The sequence below is a fragment of the Bubalus bubalis genome, chromosome 10 (genome assembly GCF_019923935.1).
Source record: "Bubalus bubalis isolate 160015118507 breed Murrah chromosome 10, NDDB_SH_1, whole genome shotgun sequence".
In the NCBI taxonomy this organism is placed as follows: domain Eukaryota; kingdom Metazoa; phylum Chordata; class Mammalia; order Artiodactyla; family Bovidae; genus Bubalus; species Bubalus bubalis.
The window spans coordinates 76,089,699-76,109,711 of record NC_059166.1 but is presented as its reverse complement, the minus strand read 5'-3'; the positions used below and the strand labels follow the sequence as shown (position 1 = coordinate 76,109,711).

The following is a 20,013-nucleotide window of genomic DNA, read 5'->3' as shown; positions in this document are numbered from 1 at the left end:
TCTCCAAGAAATACATCAGTCTTCTCTCCATAAACTTAGCTTATGCAAAGTGCATATGTGTTTTTGAATGGTTTCTTTCTAACTAGCAACAAGGGCCTCACGCTTTCTGAGCACTGGTTGGCTTAGGTCATCCAGGAAGTGACTAAATAGTCAATCATTCCTTTCTCCCAACAACGCACAGGCAAATGGGCACTGCTTGTACATGCGCATTCATTTGAGCTTAAAATAAATAAATAAACTTAATAATAAATAAATAATAATAATAAATAAATAAATTTAAATTTTGCTTGAAGGACATGAATGTCAAGGGTAAGCAGTCTTCTTATTTTACCAGCTGGCTAAGATATTGATACAGTGGGTGAATGACTCAGTCAAAGAAAACAGGATGTCCTTATATCTATCAGTTATCAAAGTATCTCTGGCCTATATCTTTTAAAGAGCTTAGTTCCAGTTGGTTACTGTATTAATTTATGTCTATCATAATGTAATATAAATATATTTCAGTATCTTTTAAAATTTACCATAGTGCAGTAGATCAAAGCTAATACAATTTTTTTTAAGTAGTGACAACATTGATTTTTAAAAAGAAGAAAAACTAAATGAGAAAGACTAGAAATAATGTGTTACAGTTAGAACAATGAAGATATGCTAACACAAAATAAATTTATACCCAGGCATTGCTATCTCAAAATGTCCTTTTATTTTTTCCCACATCAAGAAGACAAAAAATTCTACTGTAAATTCTTGGGGGAGGAGGCAATAATATTCTTTCAGGTTAAAAAAAAAGCATTAAAATTACGCAGACATGGAAACTTAACTAATCACTGATAAGTGGCATTAGTGATAAATACTTCTTAAATAGCCCTACAGATAACCATGCAAATGCAGTAGGTCAACCATTGTTCCTACTGTAAACTAATATTTATTGAGTTGTCAGTAGGTATGAGTTGTCAGTCATTATAATATTCTGAAAGGGATTATTACCACAAAGAAATCAAGAAAATTGAAATAATTTTTACCATGTAAGTTCAAGGACATTTATTGAATGCCAGCTAATCCAAATCCTGAAAAATGGAAAAATAACCAATATTGGTGGAACACTTAATTAAAAAATCAAGAGGATTTAATCATATACATGCATAATATAATCAGTTCTATAAAATTTTGTGACTTAGGTTTCATTATTTTGCTCCAGTTACAGGCAATGTACCAGAATAAAAATGAAGTGAAATCCCAGGTTACAAAATTCACAGGTGGGATGACCTAGCTTCTTTCAACGTATTAATGATGACCACACTCATATATTCAACTTGATTTCTGTGGCAGTGAGCAAATTACTTACAATTTCACAAGTTGTCCTATTTGACTTCAAAGTAACATAAAATATAGTTTACCTTCCTTTTGCCAACACATCACAGATAAATTAGGTTGGCCAAACCTGAACAAACTTTTTGGTCAATTCAACATAATCGTTTTCTGCCAAATTTCAAGCCTCAAATACAGTATTACCATTCTATTCTCAGTAAAATATAAATAGAGATGATGGGGGTAGTGGTGGAAAAAAAAGTTAAGAGTGGTGGTACACCTATTGTTAGATAAATGTGGATGATACTAACTGATAACAAATTGGGGTAGTAGACTCTATGTTCCTTAGGGCAGGACTTTCTTGGTTTATTTCATTCGTACATGTGTCTGAAATAGTTCTAGCACATAGTAAGAAATACAGTAAATATTTTGAATGAACAAATGTAGTAAGAGTTTAGTTGTTCAGTCAAATGGACCTGGAAGCCTGTCTCCTAATTTGTTAAAATGAGAAAGTGAGTTCATGAGGGTTACTCTAAATGTTACAGTATTTTATTGAAAATGCTTAGCCTGGGTCTGGGCACCTATAAACATTTAGTTAGCTAACATTTAGTGTTAGCTATAAATTATGCTAATAAATACATGAGACAATTTTCCAGAATTAAAATTTGATAGTCTTTTAAAAATCTGAGATTTTTTAAGTGATTGGCTTTCAGATAAGCAATTTTTATTTTGTGGAAAAACGATATAACCATTTTCCTGTTTGACCTTTGGATGTTGACCACTTCTGTATTAAAATCTTCTCTTTTTCATTTATAATAATGACTTGAGTACTGTAGTCTTAAGTTTTTCTGGTGAAATGTATCTTCTAGAGATTGGGAGATGAAATATGTCTTAGCCAATTCAGTCAACCAAGCACAGCCCCATTAGTCACTTCTGAATCAATCTGTGACAGGTACGATTTTTCTCAGCTGGTTGAAAGATTCATGCTCCATGAATCCTAGGAAAGGGCTTTCTATCAAGACAAAAAGGAACAATGATGGCTTCATTTAAAATTACTAAACTCTACTTATGTATTAGTGTAAACAAAGCACCACTAATTAGATATTTCATCTTCTTTAGAGATATTTCTTCAATGGTACATATTTTAAACTCCTTAAAAAGACATAATTTTTAGTTTTTATGTTTTCTTCAGAAAGATTTTCTTCTTTCTGTAATTTATGGTAATAAAGAAGTGCTCTTTTTGCCCTTTATGTAAAATTTTCACTGAAAATTGTCCTTCCCAATTTCAACCCACTCCAAAAACTAATTGGGGAAGGCGTTAGTAATGAGATTTGAATTGAGAGCTTTAAGGGTGGCAAAAGCAATTCACTAATGAAGACTCTATTAGTTGCCCCAGAGGAAATTGATGATCTGTTTTTCTAAATTAAAAAAAAAAAAAACTCAAGAGCTTTTTAAACACTTGCCTGTTAAGAAGTCAACTCGATTAGAAAGATTTCTAACTCCAGGCTAATTTGTGAGTTACTCTGATAGAATATTATAAAATTTACAAAAAATTCAGTTTTCCCTCATGTTAATATATTGCTTAGTTTATATCTTCTTTGCTATTCTAAAGTATACTAGTTTTATTAATTAATTGAGCCTATCCTCAATCTCTTTTTGATCCAAAACATCTTAAGAAAGGAAAATGAGACTATTTATGTGGGTATAGTTAAAATGAAATAATATTAACTACTGTCTCTTCTATTCTCACATCCCTGGTTTCAGAATATAATATTCTAGAGCTCTGGAACTGAAATTGATACGACAAATAACTAACATGGCAAAAATAATGGTTCCTTTGAGGCCATGCCTGCCAACTTTAAACAGGTCTATCCAAATTCAAACATTTTAATGTGTTCTCCTCACAAACCCTCCACCCCTAAACCATGCCCTAATCAACGCCCTGATCTTTAAACTAAGGATGGAATCTCACTGAGCTTACCTCATAATGGAGGCTCATTTCTTACTGTCTTACTTTTTCCCCTAAAACCCACTTAAAGTATCAGGATGTAACGAAAGGGTGTTGAGGGTAATATAGTTTCAGTTCAGTTCAGTTCAGTCTCTCAGTCATGTCCGACTCTTTGCGACCCCATGGACTGCAGCACGCCAGGTCTCCCTGCCCATCACCAACTCCCAGCTACTGCTGCTGCTACTAAGTCACTTCAGTCGTGTCCGACTCTGTGTGACCCCATAGACGGTAGCCCACTAAGCTCCCCCGTCCCTGGGATTCTCCAGGCAAGAACACTGGAACAGGTTGCCATTTCCTTCTCCAATGCATGAAAGTGAAAAGTGAAAGTGAAGTCACTCAAGTCATGTCCGACCCTCAGCGACCCCATGGACTGCAGCCTACCAGGCTCCTCCATCCATGGGATTTTCCAGGCAGGAGTACTGGAGTGGGGTGCCATTGCCTTCTCCTACCAACTCCCAGAACTTACTCCAACTCATGTCTATCGAGTCGGTGATACCATCCAACCATCTTATCCTCTGTCGTCCCCTTCTCCTCCCTCCTTCAATCCCTCCCAGCATCAGGGTCTTTTCAAATGAGTCAGTTCTTCGCATCAGGTGGCCAAAGTATTATAATTTCAGCTTCAGCACCAGTCCTTCCAATGAATATTCAAGACTGATTTCCTTTAGGATGGCTGGTTGGATCTCCTTGCAGTCCAAGGGACTTTCAAGAGTCTTCTCCAACACCACAGTTCAAAAGCATCAACTCTTCGAAGCTCAGCTCTCTTTATGGTCCAACTTTCACATCTGTACATGACTACTGGAAAAACCATAGCTTTGACTATATGGGCCCTTGTTGGCAAAGTAATATAGTTCACTAAATAATAATTAAAACATGCTTGTGCCAGGTGGTGCTAATCAATCTAAAATGCTCTTCAGTGCATTCTATATTCCAGGCCCAAACTACACAACAGTCACACCTAAACATAGTACATTTTTTCCTTTTTTTAGATGAAATAATCACATTAATAAGAAATTCCTTGCACAGACTTTCACATGTTTTTTCATGTATCCTAAAGCAAGGTGATCATAATACAATTTGAAAAATATCCTATGTACAGAAAAAAATGGAAGATTTCTGTTTTGATAATATGTTTTATTGCAGGGTCACAGAGTTAAAGAACTCCATTTTTTGTAAACCCTTGCCAAATATTTTAGCAGCATCTTCAATGGGTCATCAGTGGGAATGTGTTTAGTGTGTGTATTACTCAAGAGAGCAACCCTCCACTGATACAGGATTTAATAATCCCTTGTTCATTAAACATAATTATTGTGGACTATATGAGATAATAAACAAGTGTAAAGGACACTAAAGTGAGAGTTTCAGTCCTTGCCTAGTGAATCTCATAGTTTATCTGGGAAAGACAAATGAGTAAATAATTACTAAGCATTACAAATAATAAGACTGGGTAGGGAAGATCCCCTAAAAGAGAGCATGGCAACACACTCCAGTATTCTTTCCTGGAGAATCCTAGGGACAGAGGAGCCTGGAAGTCTACAGTCCATAGCGTTGCAGAGTTGGACATGAATGAAGTGACAGCACGCACAGCACACACAAGCATTGCAAATAATCACAATGCAAGGAGTGATGGTTTACACTGGATACATAGAGTACAGATTCAGTTCAGTTCAGTCGCTCAGTCGTGTCCGACTCTTTGCGACCCCATGAATCGCAGCACGCCAGGCCTCCCTGTCCATCACCAACTCCCGGAGTTCACTCACACTCACATCCATCGAGTCAGTGATGCCATCCAGCCATCTCATCCTCTGTCGTCCCCTTCTCCTCCTGCCCCCAATCCCTCCCAGCATCAGAGTCTTTTCCAATGAGTCAACTCTTCGCATGAGGTGGCCAAAGTACTGGAGTTTCAGCTTTAGCATCATTCCTTCCAAAGAAATCCCAGGGCTGATCTCCTTCAGAATGGACTGGTTGGATCTCCTTGCAGTCCAAGGGACTCTCAAGAGTCTTCTCCAACAGCACAGTTCAAAAGCATCAATTCTTTGGTGCTCAGCTTTCTTCACAGTCCAACTCTGACATCCATACATGACCATTGGAAAAACCATAGCCTTGACTAGCCGGACCTTTGTTGGCAAAGTAATGTCTCTGCTTTTCAATATGCTATCTAGGTTGGTCATAACTTTTCTTCCAAGGAGTAAGCGTCTTTTAATTTCATGGCTGCAGTCACCATCTGTAGTGATTTTGGAGCCCCAAACAATAAAGTCTGACACTGTTTCCACTGTTTCCCCATCTATTTCCCATGAAGTGATGGGACCAGATGCCATGATCTTCGTTTTCTGAATGTTGAGCTTTAAGCCAACTTTTTCACTCTCCTGTTTTACTTGGTACAGATTAGGAGCATTTAACCCACCATGAAAAGAGGTCAAGAAATGTTTTGTGAGGGAGAAAAGAGCTGAGCTGTCTTAATAAATGAGCATGGTATGGTGAAAGGTGGCAAGAGGGGGGGAAGGACATCAGATGAAAAGAAAACTGGAGGATGAAAAGGATATATTTGAGGCTATAACGGAGGCACAAACTGAGGAGGAAATAAACAAGTGGAATTACACTCAAGATATGTTTATCGAATGGAAGGAACAGGACTCTGAACAACTAAATAAGGATGGCAGAGCATGGAGAATACTGGGTGACTCCTAGCTTCCTGGATGAAATTGTTGGTGGAATGTGGTACCATTTACAAAGATAGAGAACTAGGTTACAGGAGAGAATAATAGATCATGATTCATTTTTTAATTTATTAAGTTTGAATTTCCTGTTGATATATACATTTTTCTTTAGAAAGTTAGCTAGGTGGGTCAGTAGTGGAATAAGTCCATTTATTTCTTTATATTTTTCTCCAACCTTTCAAAGGATAGGTGTCATATCTAGAATTGATACAATTTTCTATGCCCTTTGAATGAGATGAACCCAGCATGGCATTTCAACCAAATCTAATTTCTATGACTTTCACCAGAATTAAACACTTTCATAATAATTCTATTTCAATTAACAGGTAAGTTCTATAGGCTAAGTATTCTTGGGGGACTGATGTGCTTAACATGTACTAAATGCTGGCTCAACACTTGCTGAATGAATGATTGAATAGTTGAATAATTATGGTGTGATATTTATGGTGTGATATCACCACTATATTAAGTTCTACAGTAAAAAAGACTTCAAAATGATTCTATTACTTCTGTTAACTTTCTTTATATTGCTTTTCTCTTGAAAGTGAAAGTGAAGTCGCTCAGTCATGTCTGACCCTTTGTGACCCCGTGGGCTCTAGCCTACCAGGCTCCTCCACCCATGGGATTCTCCAGGGAAGAACACTGGAGTGGGTTACCATTTCCTTCTCCAACTTCCTCTAATCTCTCATACCTGCTCTTGGTGCAAACAAAACATTTGCTGCTAAATAGTTTCATCAACATCACTTTAATCTCTTTTGAACATTAAGAAGTAGGACTCAAAGGGTCCATCACCACACATTTGAGGCAAAATATAAACTATTTAGGAGGCATTGTGAGAACAGAATTGTCAGAGGTAGGATGCTTGAATAACTGAAAAGAGTCCATAGAACTTTATTAGTGCAGCTTCAAGAAGTTTAACGAATTAATTGGTGCCTAGAAGACTTAGAACAATGCAAAGCCAATGAAGCTGGGGGGAAAAAAAAGTGTTTCTGTATATAAATTTCTCTGGATTCATGTATCCATGAAAGTACATAACCACAGTAGACCTTAAAGACCTTTCCAAACACTATATCAATATACTACTTTTAAAGAATGCCATGAACAATATTTTACTTCTTGTATTCCATAATGCATTTCTCTCTATTATGAAATAAAATTATTCTGGAAATTTAGTTTCAAGTGTTAAAGGCAATTCTTGCTTACCAAATGGTTTCTAGAAAACTAAAAGCTTTTTTTAAAAGCCTTAATTGTAATTTGTTTTCCTGATTTCCAACACTACATAAATAATGCTAATTCTCTGTTTTCATTAAATCTCTAAAGATATATTTGTGATAAATAATACTGTGTTATTGTTTCAACCAAGTAACTTTACACAGTATATTTGATAAGTTGCTTCTATAGGAAAAAGTTCATATACAAATAAGAGAAAATTTCCTTTTAGGGTTTTGCAATGTATTTTATATATTTAACATTTATACTTTTCCATTTTAATTTTGATAATTAAAAGTTTAAAAACTTATTGAAACATGTAGCTAAATAGTGACTTCTGGTAAAATGTAATAGAATCTTTGAACTGATTCAGGCATATATAAAGTCCTTATACAGAGAAGGCAATGGCACCCCACTCCAGTACTCTTGCCTGGAAAATCCCATGGATGGAGGAGCCTGGTAGGCTGGAGTCCATGGGGTCGCAAAGAGTCAGACACAACTCAGCGACTTCACTTTCACTTTTCACTTTCATGCATTGGAAAAGGAAATGGCAACCCATTCCAGTGTTCTTGCCTGGAGAATCCCAGGGACAGCGGAGCCTGGTGGTCTGCTGTCTATGGGGTCGCACAGAGTCGGACACAACTGAAGTGACTTAGCAGCAGCAGCATCACAAAGTTTAGATATTAATCTCCAAGTCAATTTAAAAGCCAAAGTGCCTGTTACGTAGTTCTTTTGGGCTAAGATATATATCTATAACAGAACCATTTTCTGTTCTGTACTAAATAGCTATGTAAGAGATATATCTGAAACAAAATCACTGGTCTTAAAAACAAGGTTTGTTAATCTTCCTTATACTTACAAATGTGCTTCCACAGCAGAAGATCTATCAGGAATTGAGTAAACAGACTTACTAAAGAGCAATAAACCTAAAAGGAGTTAATGCTGCAACATTTCAGGTTGACCATCTAAACTCTGTCTCCTAGTAAAAGTGATCTACTATTTAGATTTAAATTCATATTTAAAGTAAATATATTATTTTAAAACCTGGATGGTATCTTATAAATCATCTAATCTAACTTTCTACATTTATTTTCTTTTTGGAAAAGGAGAACCAAACAAATTAAATGGCCATGCCAAGGTTCCACAGTAAATGAGTGTCTGAATGAGAATTAGACCCAACACTAAAGATATCTTATCACTACCTGTCCCAGTGTCCTACAAAGTAAATATCTTCTGATTGTACTAGGTCAAAATCTTATTAATTTTGTCAGATGTTACTTTCAAGATTCCTTTATGTATAGATATAGATAGGCTATTTTTTCTTTTATGTATATAATTTTAAAATGCTGTGACTTTTATCATTCATGTGTCTAATATTGTAGACTATGTTGGCTCTTAATTTGTTTCCTTTTACTTTCTTTTTTTTATGTGTTGAAATATGACCATTTATTCTTTTAAATATATGCATTGTAAGGGTAGTAATGGGAAATACTCACTGACATGTTGTTTTTAATACAATTCAATATATTTAGATCATATAGAAAATATAAAAGCTACAATAGAAACAGAAAAATCTCAAAGCTCCATAAGTAAAATGAACAAATATATTTATGTCTGTATATACTTACTATATTGCTGCTTACTATTTGAAATGTATTCTTTGAATGTGGAGTCAATTACTACTTCCATGAGAACATCAAAGTTACAATGATTTGGTTTTCTTTGTAAAAACAAAATATTCTTGTTTTATATGAATTTGATTTCACATCACACTTTCCAGATCTCAATCACAGACATCTGAGTAGAATATTGCTGTCATCTATATTGAAAAGTTGACACATTATAATCAACATAAGCATGTTCTTTTTTTAGCTTACCCATTTATGTCTCAGTCTATTGAAGGCTTTCTCTGATTTTAATTAAACTATGTTTGCTGAAATATAACATATACCATTAGCTGGAATTCAGAATTGTAAAAAAAAAAAAAAATAGCCCTAGTGTTTTTGTTAAATGAATGCTATTAACAAATGTGGTCATGGTTATCAAACAATGGTTCTCAAACTTCAACATGTGTCAGATACACCTGATGGGTTGGCCTACCCCTAGAGCTTATGATTCTGAAGGTCAGGGATGGGACTAAGAATTTACATTTTTAAATTCCCAGGTGGTGTGACTGTTTGAAAACTGCTGCCTTAACAGAATGCTCCTCCAAAAATAATTCTGCACTTGTCCTTATGTTTATTGCAGCCTAAATATGGACCTTAGGAAATATTTAGGCTTAGACCATGTATAAACAGACATTTACTTGCGTTTTATTCATTCATATATCTGCAAGTGTGTTTGCCTGTGAAGTATCATCATATTTTAAACTGGTATTATATACTGTCATAATTGAATGTATAAGATAAGAAAGTAGGGACATAAAAGAGCTAAAGAATATTTAGGACTGACATTAGCAAGGTGGTGATACAGGAATTTCTAATGTTCATTTCCTCTCAAGAAACTTCAATCCAAACAACTATCTGTGCATGAAAAAAACTTCACAAGAGCCAAGGATTCTGAGGGATTAAAATACCTGAATGAAGCAAAGAAATAAGTAAAGATACATTAAGGAGCATGGGAAAAATAGATCAACCTTCCCTGCATTCCCCTTCCCCAAGCCTGGGCAGCCCATCCTCATAGGAGGAGAGTGAAATGAGTGGCCAGTCTCACCACAGACCCCAGAGCTGGTCTGAATAATCAATAGGATTTAGCCAGATGAAGAAGGAAGATGAATGTTTCAGACAGTAGATTTTGCTTAACAATGATCATGATATCCAAAACATAATGTTGGCACATAAAGGGGAAAAGTTGTGCAACCATATCAGATAATGCTTTCTGAGGAAGAGATAGCTGAACCCTAATAAAAAAATGGAGGGAAAAAAACTCTGATAGAAAAAAATTTTAAAAATGGAAATGTTTCCATAAATTGTGAGATAGTCCCTTTATAAAATGTAGGGGGGATGATTCAGTATCAAGATGTCAGTTCTTCCCAACTTGATCTATAGATTCAGTGCAATTTCCATTAAAATCTCAGCAAGTTATTTTGTGCATGTTAACTAAGTAATTCTAAAGTTTACATAAAGTGAAAGTGAGGTTGCTCAGACACGTTCAACCCTGCAACCCCATGAACTGTTGCCTACCAGGCTCCTCAGTCCATGGGATTTTCCAGGCAAGAGTACTGAGTGGGTTGCATTTACATGGATCAGAATAAAATCCAGAATCGCCAAAGCAAAACTGAAAAAAAACGAACAAAGCTGATGGGCTGACACTACCCAACTTCAACACTTACTATAGACTGCAGTAGTAATATTTATATTTCTTCCTTTACCTCGAGTAGTTTCCTTATGTGCATATGCTGGTCAGTTCTTGCTGAAGACTTGAGGGAGCCTTCCACAAATTCTCCAGACTTTATCTCTTTTCTATCTCTTTTTAGTATCTTTAGCTTGCTACTTTACATTATTCTGGTGCTTCCCTGGTAGCTCAGACAGCAAAGAATCTGCTTGTAACACAGGAGACCTGGGTCAGGAAGATCCCCTGGAGAAGGGCATGGCTACCCACTCTAGTATTCTTGCTTGGAGAACTCTATGGGCAGAGACCGTGGTGGGCTACAGTCCAGGGGGGGTCACAAAGAGTCAGACATGACTCAGCAACTAACACTTTACATTATCTGACCACTGATCTCTCATTGTCTTGGTTTCTCAAGATTCTCAGAAATTTGAGAACCCTTACACTAAGAATCCAATATGCAATAAATTCATATAGTATACTTTAGATCATCAAGAATTGCAGATTCAGCAGCAGTCACTTCATAATATATCATACTGGAACAAATAACATATTTATAATGTTAATGGAAATGAAAACAGTAGTCTTGAATTTTTCATTTTGGGTAATGAAAGGCTAAAAGTAATTTTTCAAAATAAAATGATATCTTCTACCTTAACGTTAGATTAAACAGTTAACATTATGTACAAGAGTTTGTGAAAAAAGTATCTTTTGATGGTGCCATGAAACTAAACTGCTGTTATTTTAAATGATTTTTCAATTAGTAACTTGCCTTGAACATTAAAATACATTTCCTATAAAAATTTCAATAAATAAAGATAGTTGGGATCTACAGTGTTTGATTTTCAAATATGTGATATTCTGTCATACACAATGTTGATCCAATAACAATGAAATTACTCTGTTTTTAATAATTTTTAAACTTTTTCTAGGCAAAGAAGTCAAGCCCAAGTCTCCACGTATGTTATGTGCATGCCAAATATTAAAAAATCTTAAATGCATGCTTTACTCAGCCTCTGATTCTATTGTTGAGTGTTTTGCATAAAGTCAAAGGTTTAACTATTTTGTGTAGATAATGTGCTGGTTATCTTGTATTTTTGAGGATTTACTATGCTGAAATTTTCCTTCATCTTTCATTCACTGGATGAACAAATTAATACTTTTCATTAATTTCTCATTAAAATCCTTAGTGCACATTTCCAATGTTTTCTCAAAATAATTCTTATTGTGGTTGGTAATGAGGAATCTTTACTTGTGTGTGTATTAATCTGCTGCAATTATAAGAGGAAAATTAAATATATTGATGATTAGAAAATAATAAGTAATATATAAATATGCATGGGCATAGGAAATAAATATTTTTATACAATCATAATTATGAATGTTTACTCATTTTTAGAGCCACAAGTAAAAAAACAAGAGAAGCCAGGTATGTACATTTAATGTGTAGATTCATACTTGCACTCCATGTTTATAACAATAGTGTGTGCTGGGCTGTGCTTTGTCACTCAGTCATGTCCGACTCTTTGCAACCCCATGGACTGTACCCACCAGGCTCCTCTGTCCATGGAGATTCTCCAGGCAAGGATACTAGAATGTATTGCCATGCCCTCCTCCAGGGGATCTTCCCACCCCAGAGACTGAAGCCAAGTCTCCCTGAGTTCAATTCTTTACCATCTGAGCCATTAAAGAAGCCCAAGAATGCTGAAGTAGGTAGACTATTCCTCCTCCAGGGGAACTTCCGGACCCAGGAATCAAACTGGGGTCTCCTGCATTGCAGGCGGATTCTCTACCAGCTAAGCCTCCCGGAAAACCCCATAGCATTCTTTTTGCAAATATTCTGTCTGAGTGCAAATATTATACTAAAATTTTATTCTTGAACAACTTTTTAAAATAAAACAAACATATACTACCTTTTCCTAGAAAAAGTCCTATTTACAAAGATGAAATCACTGATAAATTTGTATCATTCCGAAGAAACAAATGACTAAAGACTATTTTTCGCTCATTGCTGTAGAACACAACATCCTGTCAGAGAAACAGCTGCTCTTACTCTTCTAATTTTGGGGGGCTCCTGAGTCAGATGAACATTTCTGAGGGCAATATCAGGCAGCAGGCACTATTTAAAAGAAAACACAACAATGATTTTCAAAATAGTTAACTTTTGACTCATGTCTCCCAACCATATTAGTATTATGTTGTTGTTCAGTCGCTAAGTCATATCCTATTCTGTAATCCCACGGACCGCAGCACACCAGGCTTCCCTGTCCTTCACTATCTCCTGGTGTTTGCTCAAACTCATGTCCATTGAGTCGATGATGCCATCTAACCATCTCATCCTCTGTCACTCTCTTCTCCTCCTACCCTCAATCTTGCCCAGCATCAGGGTCTTTTCCAATGAGTTGGCCCTTTGCATCAGGTGGCTAAAGTATTGACGTTTCAGCTTCAGCATCAGTCCTTCCAATGAATATTTCACAGTTTACTTCCTTTAGGAATGACTAGTTTGATTTCCTTGCTGTCCAAGGGACTCTCAAGAGTCTTCTCCAGCACCACAATTCAAAAGCATCAATTCTCCAGCACTCAGCCTTCCTTATGGTCCAATTCTTTCATCTGTATATGACTACTGGAAAAAACCTAGTTTTGACATACAGACCTTTGATGGCAAAATGATGTCTCTGCTTTTTAATATGCTGTCTAGATTTGTCATAGCTTTTCTTCCAAGGAGCAAGCATCTTTTAATTTCTTGGCTGCAGTCACCATCTGCAGTGATTTTGGAGCCCAAGAAAATAAAGTCCGTCACTGTTTCCATTGTTTCCCCATCTATTTGTCATGAAATGATGGGACCGGATGCCATGATCTTAGATTTTTTAATATTGAGTTTTAAGCTGGCTTTTTCCACTCTCCTCTTTCACCTTCATCAAGAGGCTCTTTAGTTATTCTTTGCTTTCTGCCATCAGTGTGGTATTATCTGCATATCTGAGGTTATTGATATTTCTCCCAGCAATCTTGGTTCCAGCTTGTGATTCATCCAGCCTAGTATTGCTTATGACTTGTCTGCATATAAGTTATATAAGCAGGGTGACAATATATAACCTTAACATACTCCTTTCCCAATTTTGAACCAGTCCATTGTTATGTTGCTGCTACTGCTGTTAAGTTGCTTCAGTCATGTCCGACTCTGTGCAACCCCGTAGATGGCAACCCACCAGGCTCCCCCGTCCCTGGGATTCTCCAGGCAAGAACACCACAGTGGGTTGCCGTTTCCTTCTCCAACACATGAAAGTGAAAAGTGAAAGTGAAGTCGCTCAGTCGTGTCCGACTCTTCGCGACCCCATGGACTGCAGCCCACCAGGCTCCTCCGCCCATGGGAATTTCCATGCAAGAGTTCTGGAGTAGGTTGCCATTGTCTTCTCTGCCATTGTTATGAGGTTGCTGTAATAAAATACCACAAGCTAGGTGGCTAAAAACAACAGAAATGTATTCTCTTACAGTTCTGGATGTTAGATGTTTGAAATCAAGATGTCAGCAGGGTATGAGGCAATGGCTACCCACTCCAGTATTCTTGCTTGAGAAACCCCATGGACAGAGAAGCCTGATGGACTATAGTCCATTGGGTCACAGAGAGTCAGACACGATTGAGCAGTTGACACTTTCACTTTTTGTTTGTGAGGCACTGGGGATTAGGACTGCAGAACATCTTTTAGGATAACACAGTTCAACTTACAAAGGTCTACCCTGTGACCCCTCCAAAATTCATGTCCTTCACATGTAGCAAAATACATTCACCCCATTTCAACATTCCTAAGAGTCCTAATAATTTTAGCATCAGTTCAGTTCAGTTCAGTCACTCAGTCGTGTCCGACTCTCTGCAACCCCATGAATCACAGCACACCAGGCCTCCCTGTCCATCACCAACTCCCGAAGTTCACTCAAGCTCACATCCATTGAGTCAGTGATGCCATCCAGCCATCTCATCCTCTGTCGTCCCCTTCACTTCCTGCCTCCAATCCCTCCCAGCATCAGAGTCTTTTCCAGTGAGTCAACTCTTCGGATGAGGTGGCCAAAGTACTGGAGTTTCAGCTTTAGCATCATTCCTTCCAAAGAACACCCAGGACTGATCTCCTTCAGAATGGACTGGTGGAATCTCCTTGCAGTCCAAGGGACTCTCAAGAGTCTTCTCCAACAGCACAGTTCAAAAGCATCAATTTTTGGTGCTCAGCTTTCTTCACAGTCCAACTCTTACATCCATACATCCAAAACTTTATCAAAGTCTTATATCTCTTTATCTAAATCAGTACGGGTAAAACTCAGGATATGATTCTTCTTTCATAAAATTCCTCTCCACTTGTGAAACCAGAAAAATATCATGTTTAAAAAAAAATGTGAAACTGGTTAGAATGTATATTCCCATTCCAACGGGGAAAAATTGGAAGGAAGAAAAGGCGTCACAGGTCCCAAGTAAATCCAAAACATAGCGGGGAAGATTCTATTAGGAATCAAAGCCTAAAAATGTCCCTCTTTGATTCAGTGCTGTGTTCTCTGGGCCTGGGGTGAGGGGATGGTGACCCTGGCCTCTTGGCCCACTGGGATGACAGTCCTGCCCTCTCTGCCCAAGGAAGTCCCATCATCCCAGCTGTTGAGTCATGGCTTGGCCATTAGAGTTGATATTCCTTCATTTCATCCTGTTTCTGTCCACTTCTGTCCAGGCCAGCATTATTTTTGTTTGCATAAAATTTTCAAAAACATGATTCATTTTGTGTTCAGTTCCTGAAGATCCAAGTCATTGGACAAGAGGGTCCCCCATAGATCTCTCTACGTCACCACATCTCTATTTCTGCCTTCTGCTGAGGTGGAGGATTGGATCCATGATTCTGTCCAGCCACACCCTTGGTCCGGTCTCCAGGGTGCACTATCTAGTCAGGGTGAGCATTTTCTCAATCTCCAAGTACTGGTTCCTCTTGCATAACAGTTTACTCCTCAGTTTATCTTCTCTTTCTCATTTTATTATAAGCAATGAAGAGAATCCATGCTGTACTTTCCACACTCTCCTCAGAGTTTTCTAAACTAAAGATGGATATCCTTCACTTACAAACTCCACCTTCTACCCAACAGACAGCAGTTAAACATATTTTGTGTGTGTGTGTAGCACATAATTTAAGCAAACTCCAGGAGATTGTGAAAGACAGGGAAACCTGGCATGCAGCAGTCCACGAGGCTGCAGAGTCAGACACAACTGAGAGACTAAACAACAACAGCATATAATTCAAGTCATAACATTGTCTAAATTTCTGAATCACAACTAGGTATTTCAAAAAATATTTCAAAAAATATTCTTCCCAATCCTATCATCAAGTCATCTATCTTATGTTGACATTGGGGCTATTCTCTACTACAATAATCTTGAGAAAACAGAAAATTCAGGTTGAAATCCATTAGCAGTAGCAACAACTTAATGACAGACAAATACGTGGCATGATTTTAACTGCTGTGTGTTTAATAGTCCAGTACAGGCAGGCCAGTGGGAAACTAAGATAAGTTTTACTAAAATTCTGCTTTTTTCAAATTATGGTAAATAAAATAAAATAGTGTCCGAAAATGAATTTGTGCTCTAGTTTATTTTTTTCAGATTTTAAAATTTCTGTCTTTTGTTTTCCCTTCAGAGTCACAAGTTAAAAAGGAAGCAAAACCAGGTAACAATATTTTATTCTTAAATAGATACAGAGCTAATGTTGCTGTTATTTTAGAACTAAAATGTCACCAGTGGGGGTTTACACAGCGCCTTCCACACCCTCACTGTTTTCCCTACTCCATTATTCCATATGTTTTTACAGCACTGGTGAGAATGGGGATATTCCATAGGCAAAATATCCGGAATGTGGCTTTAAATGAATGTCAGCAGAGACTCCAGGTTTCAAGAGACATTTCTTAGAGTTCTTCAAAGTCTGGTGTTAGTCATATTTAATTTGTGAGTTTATTTCTGATAACACACCAGAGTCACAAAATCATAGACTATTGGGACTTGAAAGGAAAGAGAACAAGAATTTATCAAGCATCTGCTATGAGCTAAGAAATAGTGTAAGATTCAGTTTTCATCATTTCACTGTGAGAGGCATGTAACATGACAGTTATTACCCATATTTAGTATCTGTGGAAACAGTTCAATAGACAAGATTTTCAAGTTAGTCAATGTTGAAGCTAGAATTGTGCCCATGTTTGGTCTATGCAAAACCCTGGGTAATCTCACTAAGAGACTGTCCCAGACTAACAATGATTTTATTAAGAGGCAACATTGACCTAAATCAGAGCAATCTTTCCAAGTTTACATTGCTATTTATTGTGTGTAAGTCCTAGCTCTGGTACCAACTAGCTACTAACCTGAGGCAAGTCAGAAAAAAAAAAAAAAAAAAACAACCCTCAGTCTCCATGGATGTTATTTCTTCATTATAAAAATTATGTAGCAGGATTCTTAAATAACAACAAACTCAAAAATCCAAGTCTAGATGTATATATACAATACTATATTATTCCTTTAATTCTCACCAGAACTTACTTGACAACTCATCATAAACTTGAGCCTAGTTTCTCTTATAAAAAATATATCTTTTTAAAGTACCAAGGTTTAAAAATGCCAAACTACTGTCTTATAATTTATTTTCCTGACTGTGTTTATTGGCTGCAGATGAGTGTTACCCAATATAAACATTTTGCATTTTGCTTCTTTTTTTTTTTTTTTTTAAATCAGAAGACCAATACCATTTAAAACTTCTGTTTAGGTCTAGTACTATTTAGAACTTTCATTTATTATTATAAACACCACAATTTTGCAGGCAAAATTAATTGATTTTTTATATTATAAATGTTTATGTTCTAGCTTCATCTGAAAAAGCTCAAATACACAGTATGTATCTTTATTTTATCTATAAAGCTAATATAGAATTTTAACAAAAAATTAAGTATTTTAATAATATATATGCAATATATGCCTCAGTATTTGTGCTTTATTGTGGCCTATGTTTTGGAAACTATAGGTGTTTAAATGTAAATAAGAAATCTTGGTATATTGTTTTCATGCAACCGAAACCTTAAAGTTTTTTTATCTAAACTAGGATGACATGAAAAATGAGGAATAGTTCTCCATAGGCATGTTTGTTCAAATCTGTCAATTATTTTCTACTTAACAAATCATGGGACCATTTCACAGAGAAAATTCACCATATGTTAATTTATAAAGCTTCTAAATAGCCAAAGGACTTCCCTGGTAGCTCAGGTGATAACGAATCCTTCTGCAATGCAGGAGACCCCAGTTGGATTCCTGAATCGGGAAGTTCCCCTGGAGCAAGGATAGGATACCCACTCCAGTCTTCTTGGATTCCCCTTATGGCTCAGCAGGAAACGAATCCACCTGCATATGGGAGACCTGGGTTCAATCCCTAGGTCAGGAAGATCTTCTGGAGAAGGGAATGGCAACCCACTCCAGTATTGCTGCCTGGAAAATTCCATGGATAGGGGATGGGGGACTGGTGGGCTGCAGTCCATGGGGTTGCAAAGAGTATAACTGTTAGTCACGACTGAGTGACTAACACACACATCCAAAAATATTTTCTTTTTATTATTTTCAGAACAAGACACAGTGAAACCAGAAAAGGCTATTTCTCATGGTAAACCAGGTATTTTGCAGGTGGTATTTGTAGTATCAAATTGTCTCTCAGTATTCTAATTTTAGCAGGATGATGAGCTTAGAGTCAAATCTAAAGTTATTAGGAAAGATTCATGTGTTAAGTCACTCAGCTTCTGATTTTAGTCATCTTCACAGTGTTTTGGTTTGGTTTCTTTTTTTTTTTTTAATTTTATTTTATTTTTAAACTTTACATAATTGTATTAGTTTTGCCAAATATCAAAATGAATGGTTTGGTTTCTTTTTTGTGCTGAGAACTTGGCCTGCCAGATATAACTAGATAGCTCATGCTCTTTTCCTATCAGAAATTTAGCTTAGCACAAAGACCATTTTTGCCAGCAATCACTTGAGTGCTGAATGCCCATTCAGTTGAATGGTCTCTATGTTTTGTTTTGCTTTGTTCTGTTTGGGGCAAGACATCCCTAGAAAACTTGTAATTCAGAATGGCCCATTCAAACGTGATCATCTTCAATTCCAAAAATCTCAAAAAAAGGAAATAAAAAGAAAGCAGTTTCCTCCTGCTTCTCATCCTTCTTCCCTCTTTACTTCATTTTGCCTCCCTTCTTTTCTTCTTATTCCTAGTTTTACACTTTACAGAAAGTAGAGGTAAGCCAATGGGTTCTGCTCATAAAAAGAAATAGAAAAATTACCAAGACTAATTTAATCACTAGTTTTTATTTAAGAATAGAAACTTTATTTAAATTTTAATTTAACCCAATTAAATATGAATTTAATTTTGAGGTTGTACCAATTCCCAGTTGTTCTGTAGAACATGGTCCTTTATTCTAGGCTGAATTGTCTACCTGACATTGTGAATATGGTTAGGTCAGAATCTTTAAAAAGATAAAAACACCTTCTCCAAACATATCTTAGGAAACTTCTGCTTATATTTTTAAGATTTTACTTTAGAAAATCTGTTTTCAGTCGATTTGAGTCAATAGAAATAAGGAAAGCAGAGCCTGATTGTGGGGCGGTAAGAAAAGCAGTCTGTTCTGACATAAGCAAAACTTTAGAAACAACTTTTAGAACCGTCTAATATCATGAATAATAAACCCTTTATTGTCTTTATTGTCCCAAATGACACCCATTTTTGAGATGAAATCCTGAGAGCAGGAGAGAGTTTCATCTCTGAGTATCTAACAAAGGCATTCCCCTCTAGCCACATCTTTTATTTCAGTGATCATGTTCATACTCTAAATTCTGTTTCCAAGTGAAACTTTCCAATTAGAATATTTCACCGATTCATTCCCACTGCTGAATACTTGAAAAGCTTAATTTTATATAGAATCTTTATTCTAATCCCTTTACTTTGATCCAAATCTCTTTAACTATGTTTACAAAAATCTACAGCACACAAGACACCCCATAAATATACCACCTTTGCCCTTCCCCATCTTTGTGATGTAAAAACTTGGGTTTTCAGGCTAGTTCTGGCTTCTCAGGGAGGTGTCTTGCTCATGAAAGATAAAAAATTGTTTCTTCCTATTCTTATTCAATAATGAAAAGGGATTATGTGTTTTATGTGTACTCCTGTATAGATAAATGCAGTGAAATGCAGTGAAGGCAAAGGATGCAGTGTACTTTGATTAGGGATGAGGGGACCATTTGAATTAGAAAAAGTTTTGTGGCAAGAAACTTGCAAAGGACATCTGCAGCTGGACAGATTTTCTTTGTGCTCCCATCCAATTTGAATAAAAGATATCACTTGTTTAACTGAGAAAACAGCTAAGGTTGTCTCAGTATTGGTGTTATTTTAAAGAGAATACAAAATATCA

General features: G+C 36.5%; 1 protein-coding gene across 1 annotated transcript in view; it reads left to right on the top strand.

Moving 5' to 3' along the window:
• Nucleotides 1–20,013, top strand: part of LOC123327764 (triadin) — a 101,112-nt gene that overhangs the window by 71,485 nt on the left and 9,614 nt on the right. Inside the window, exons 10-14 of the mRNA XM_044924439.2 lie at nt 11,496–11,522; nt 11,963–11,992; nt 16,224–16,253; nt 17,435–17,461; nt 18,183–18,230. Of these exons, the coding sequence (XP_044780374.1) occupies nt 11,496–11,522; nt 11,963–11,992; nt 16,224–16,253; nt 17,435–17,461; nt 18,183–18,230 (162 nt within the window). The remainder of the gene's footprint in view (nt 1–11,495; nt 11,523–11,962; nt 11,993–16,223; nt 16,254–17,434; nt 17,462–18,182; nt 18,231–20,013) is intronic.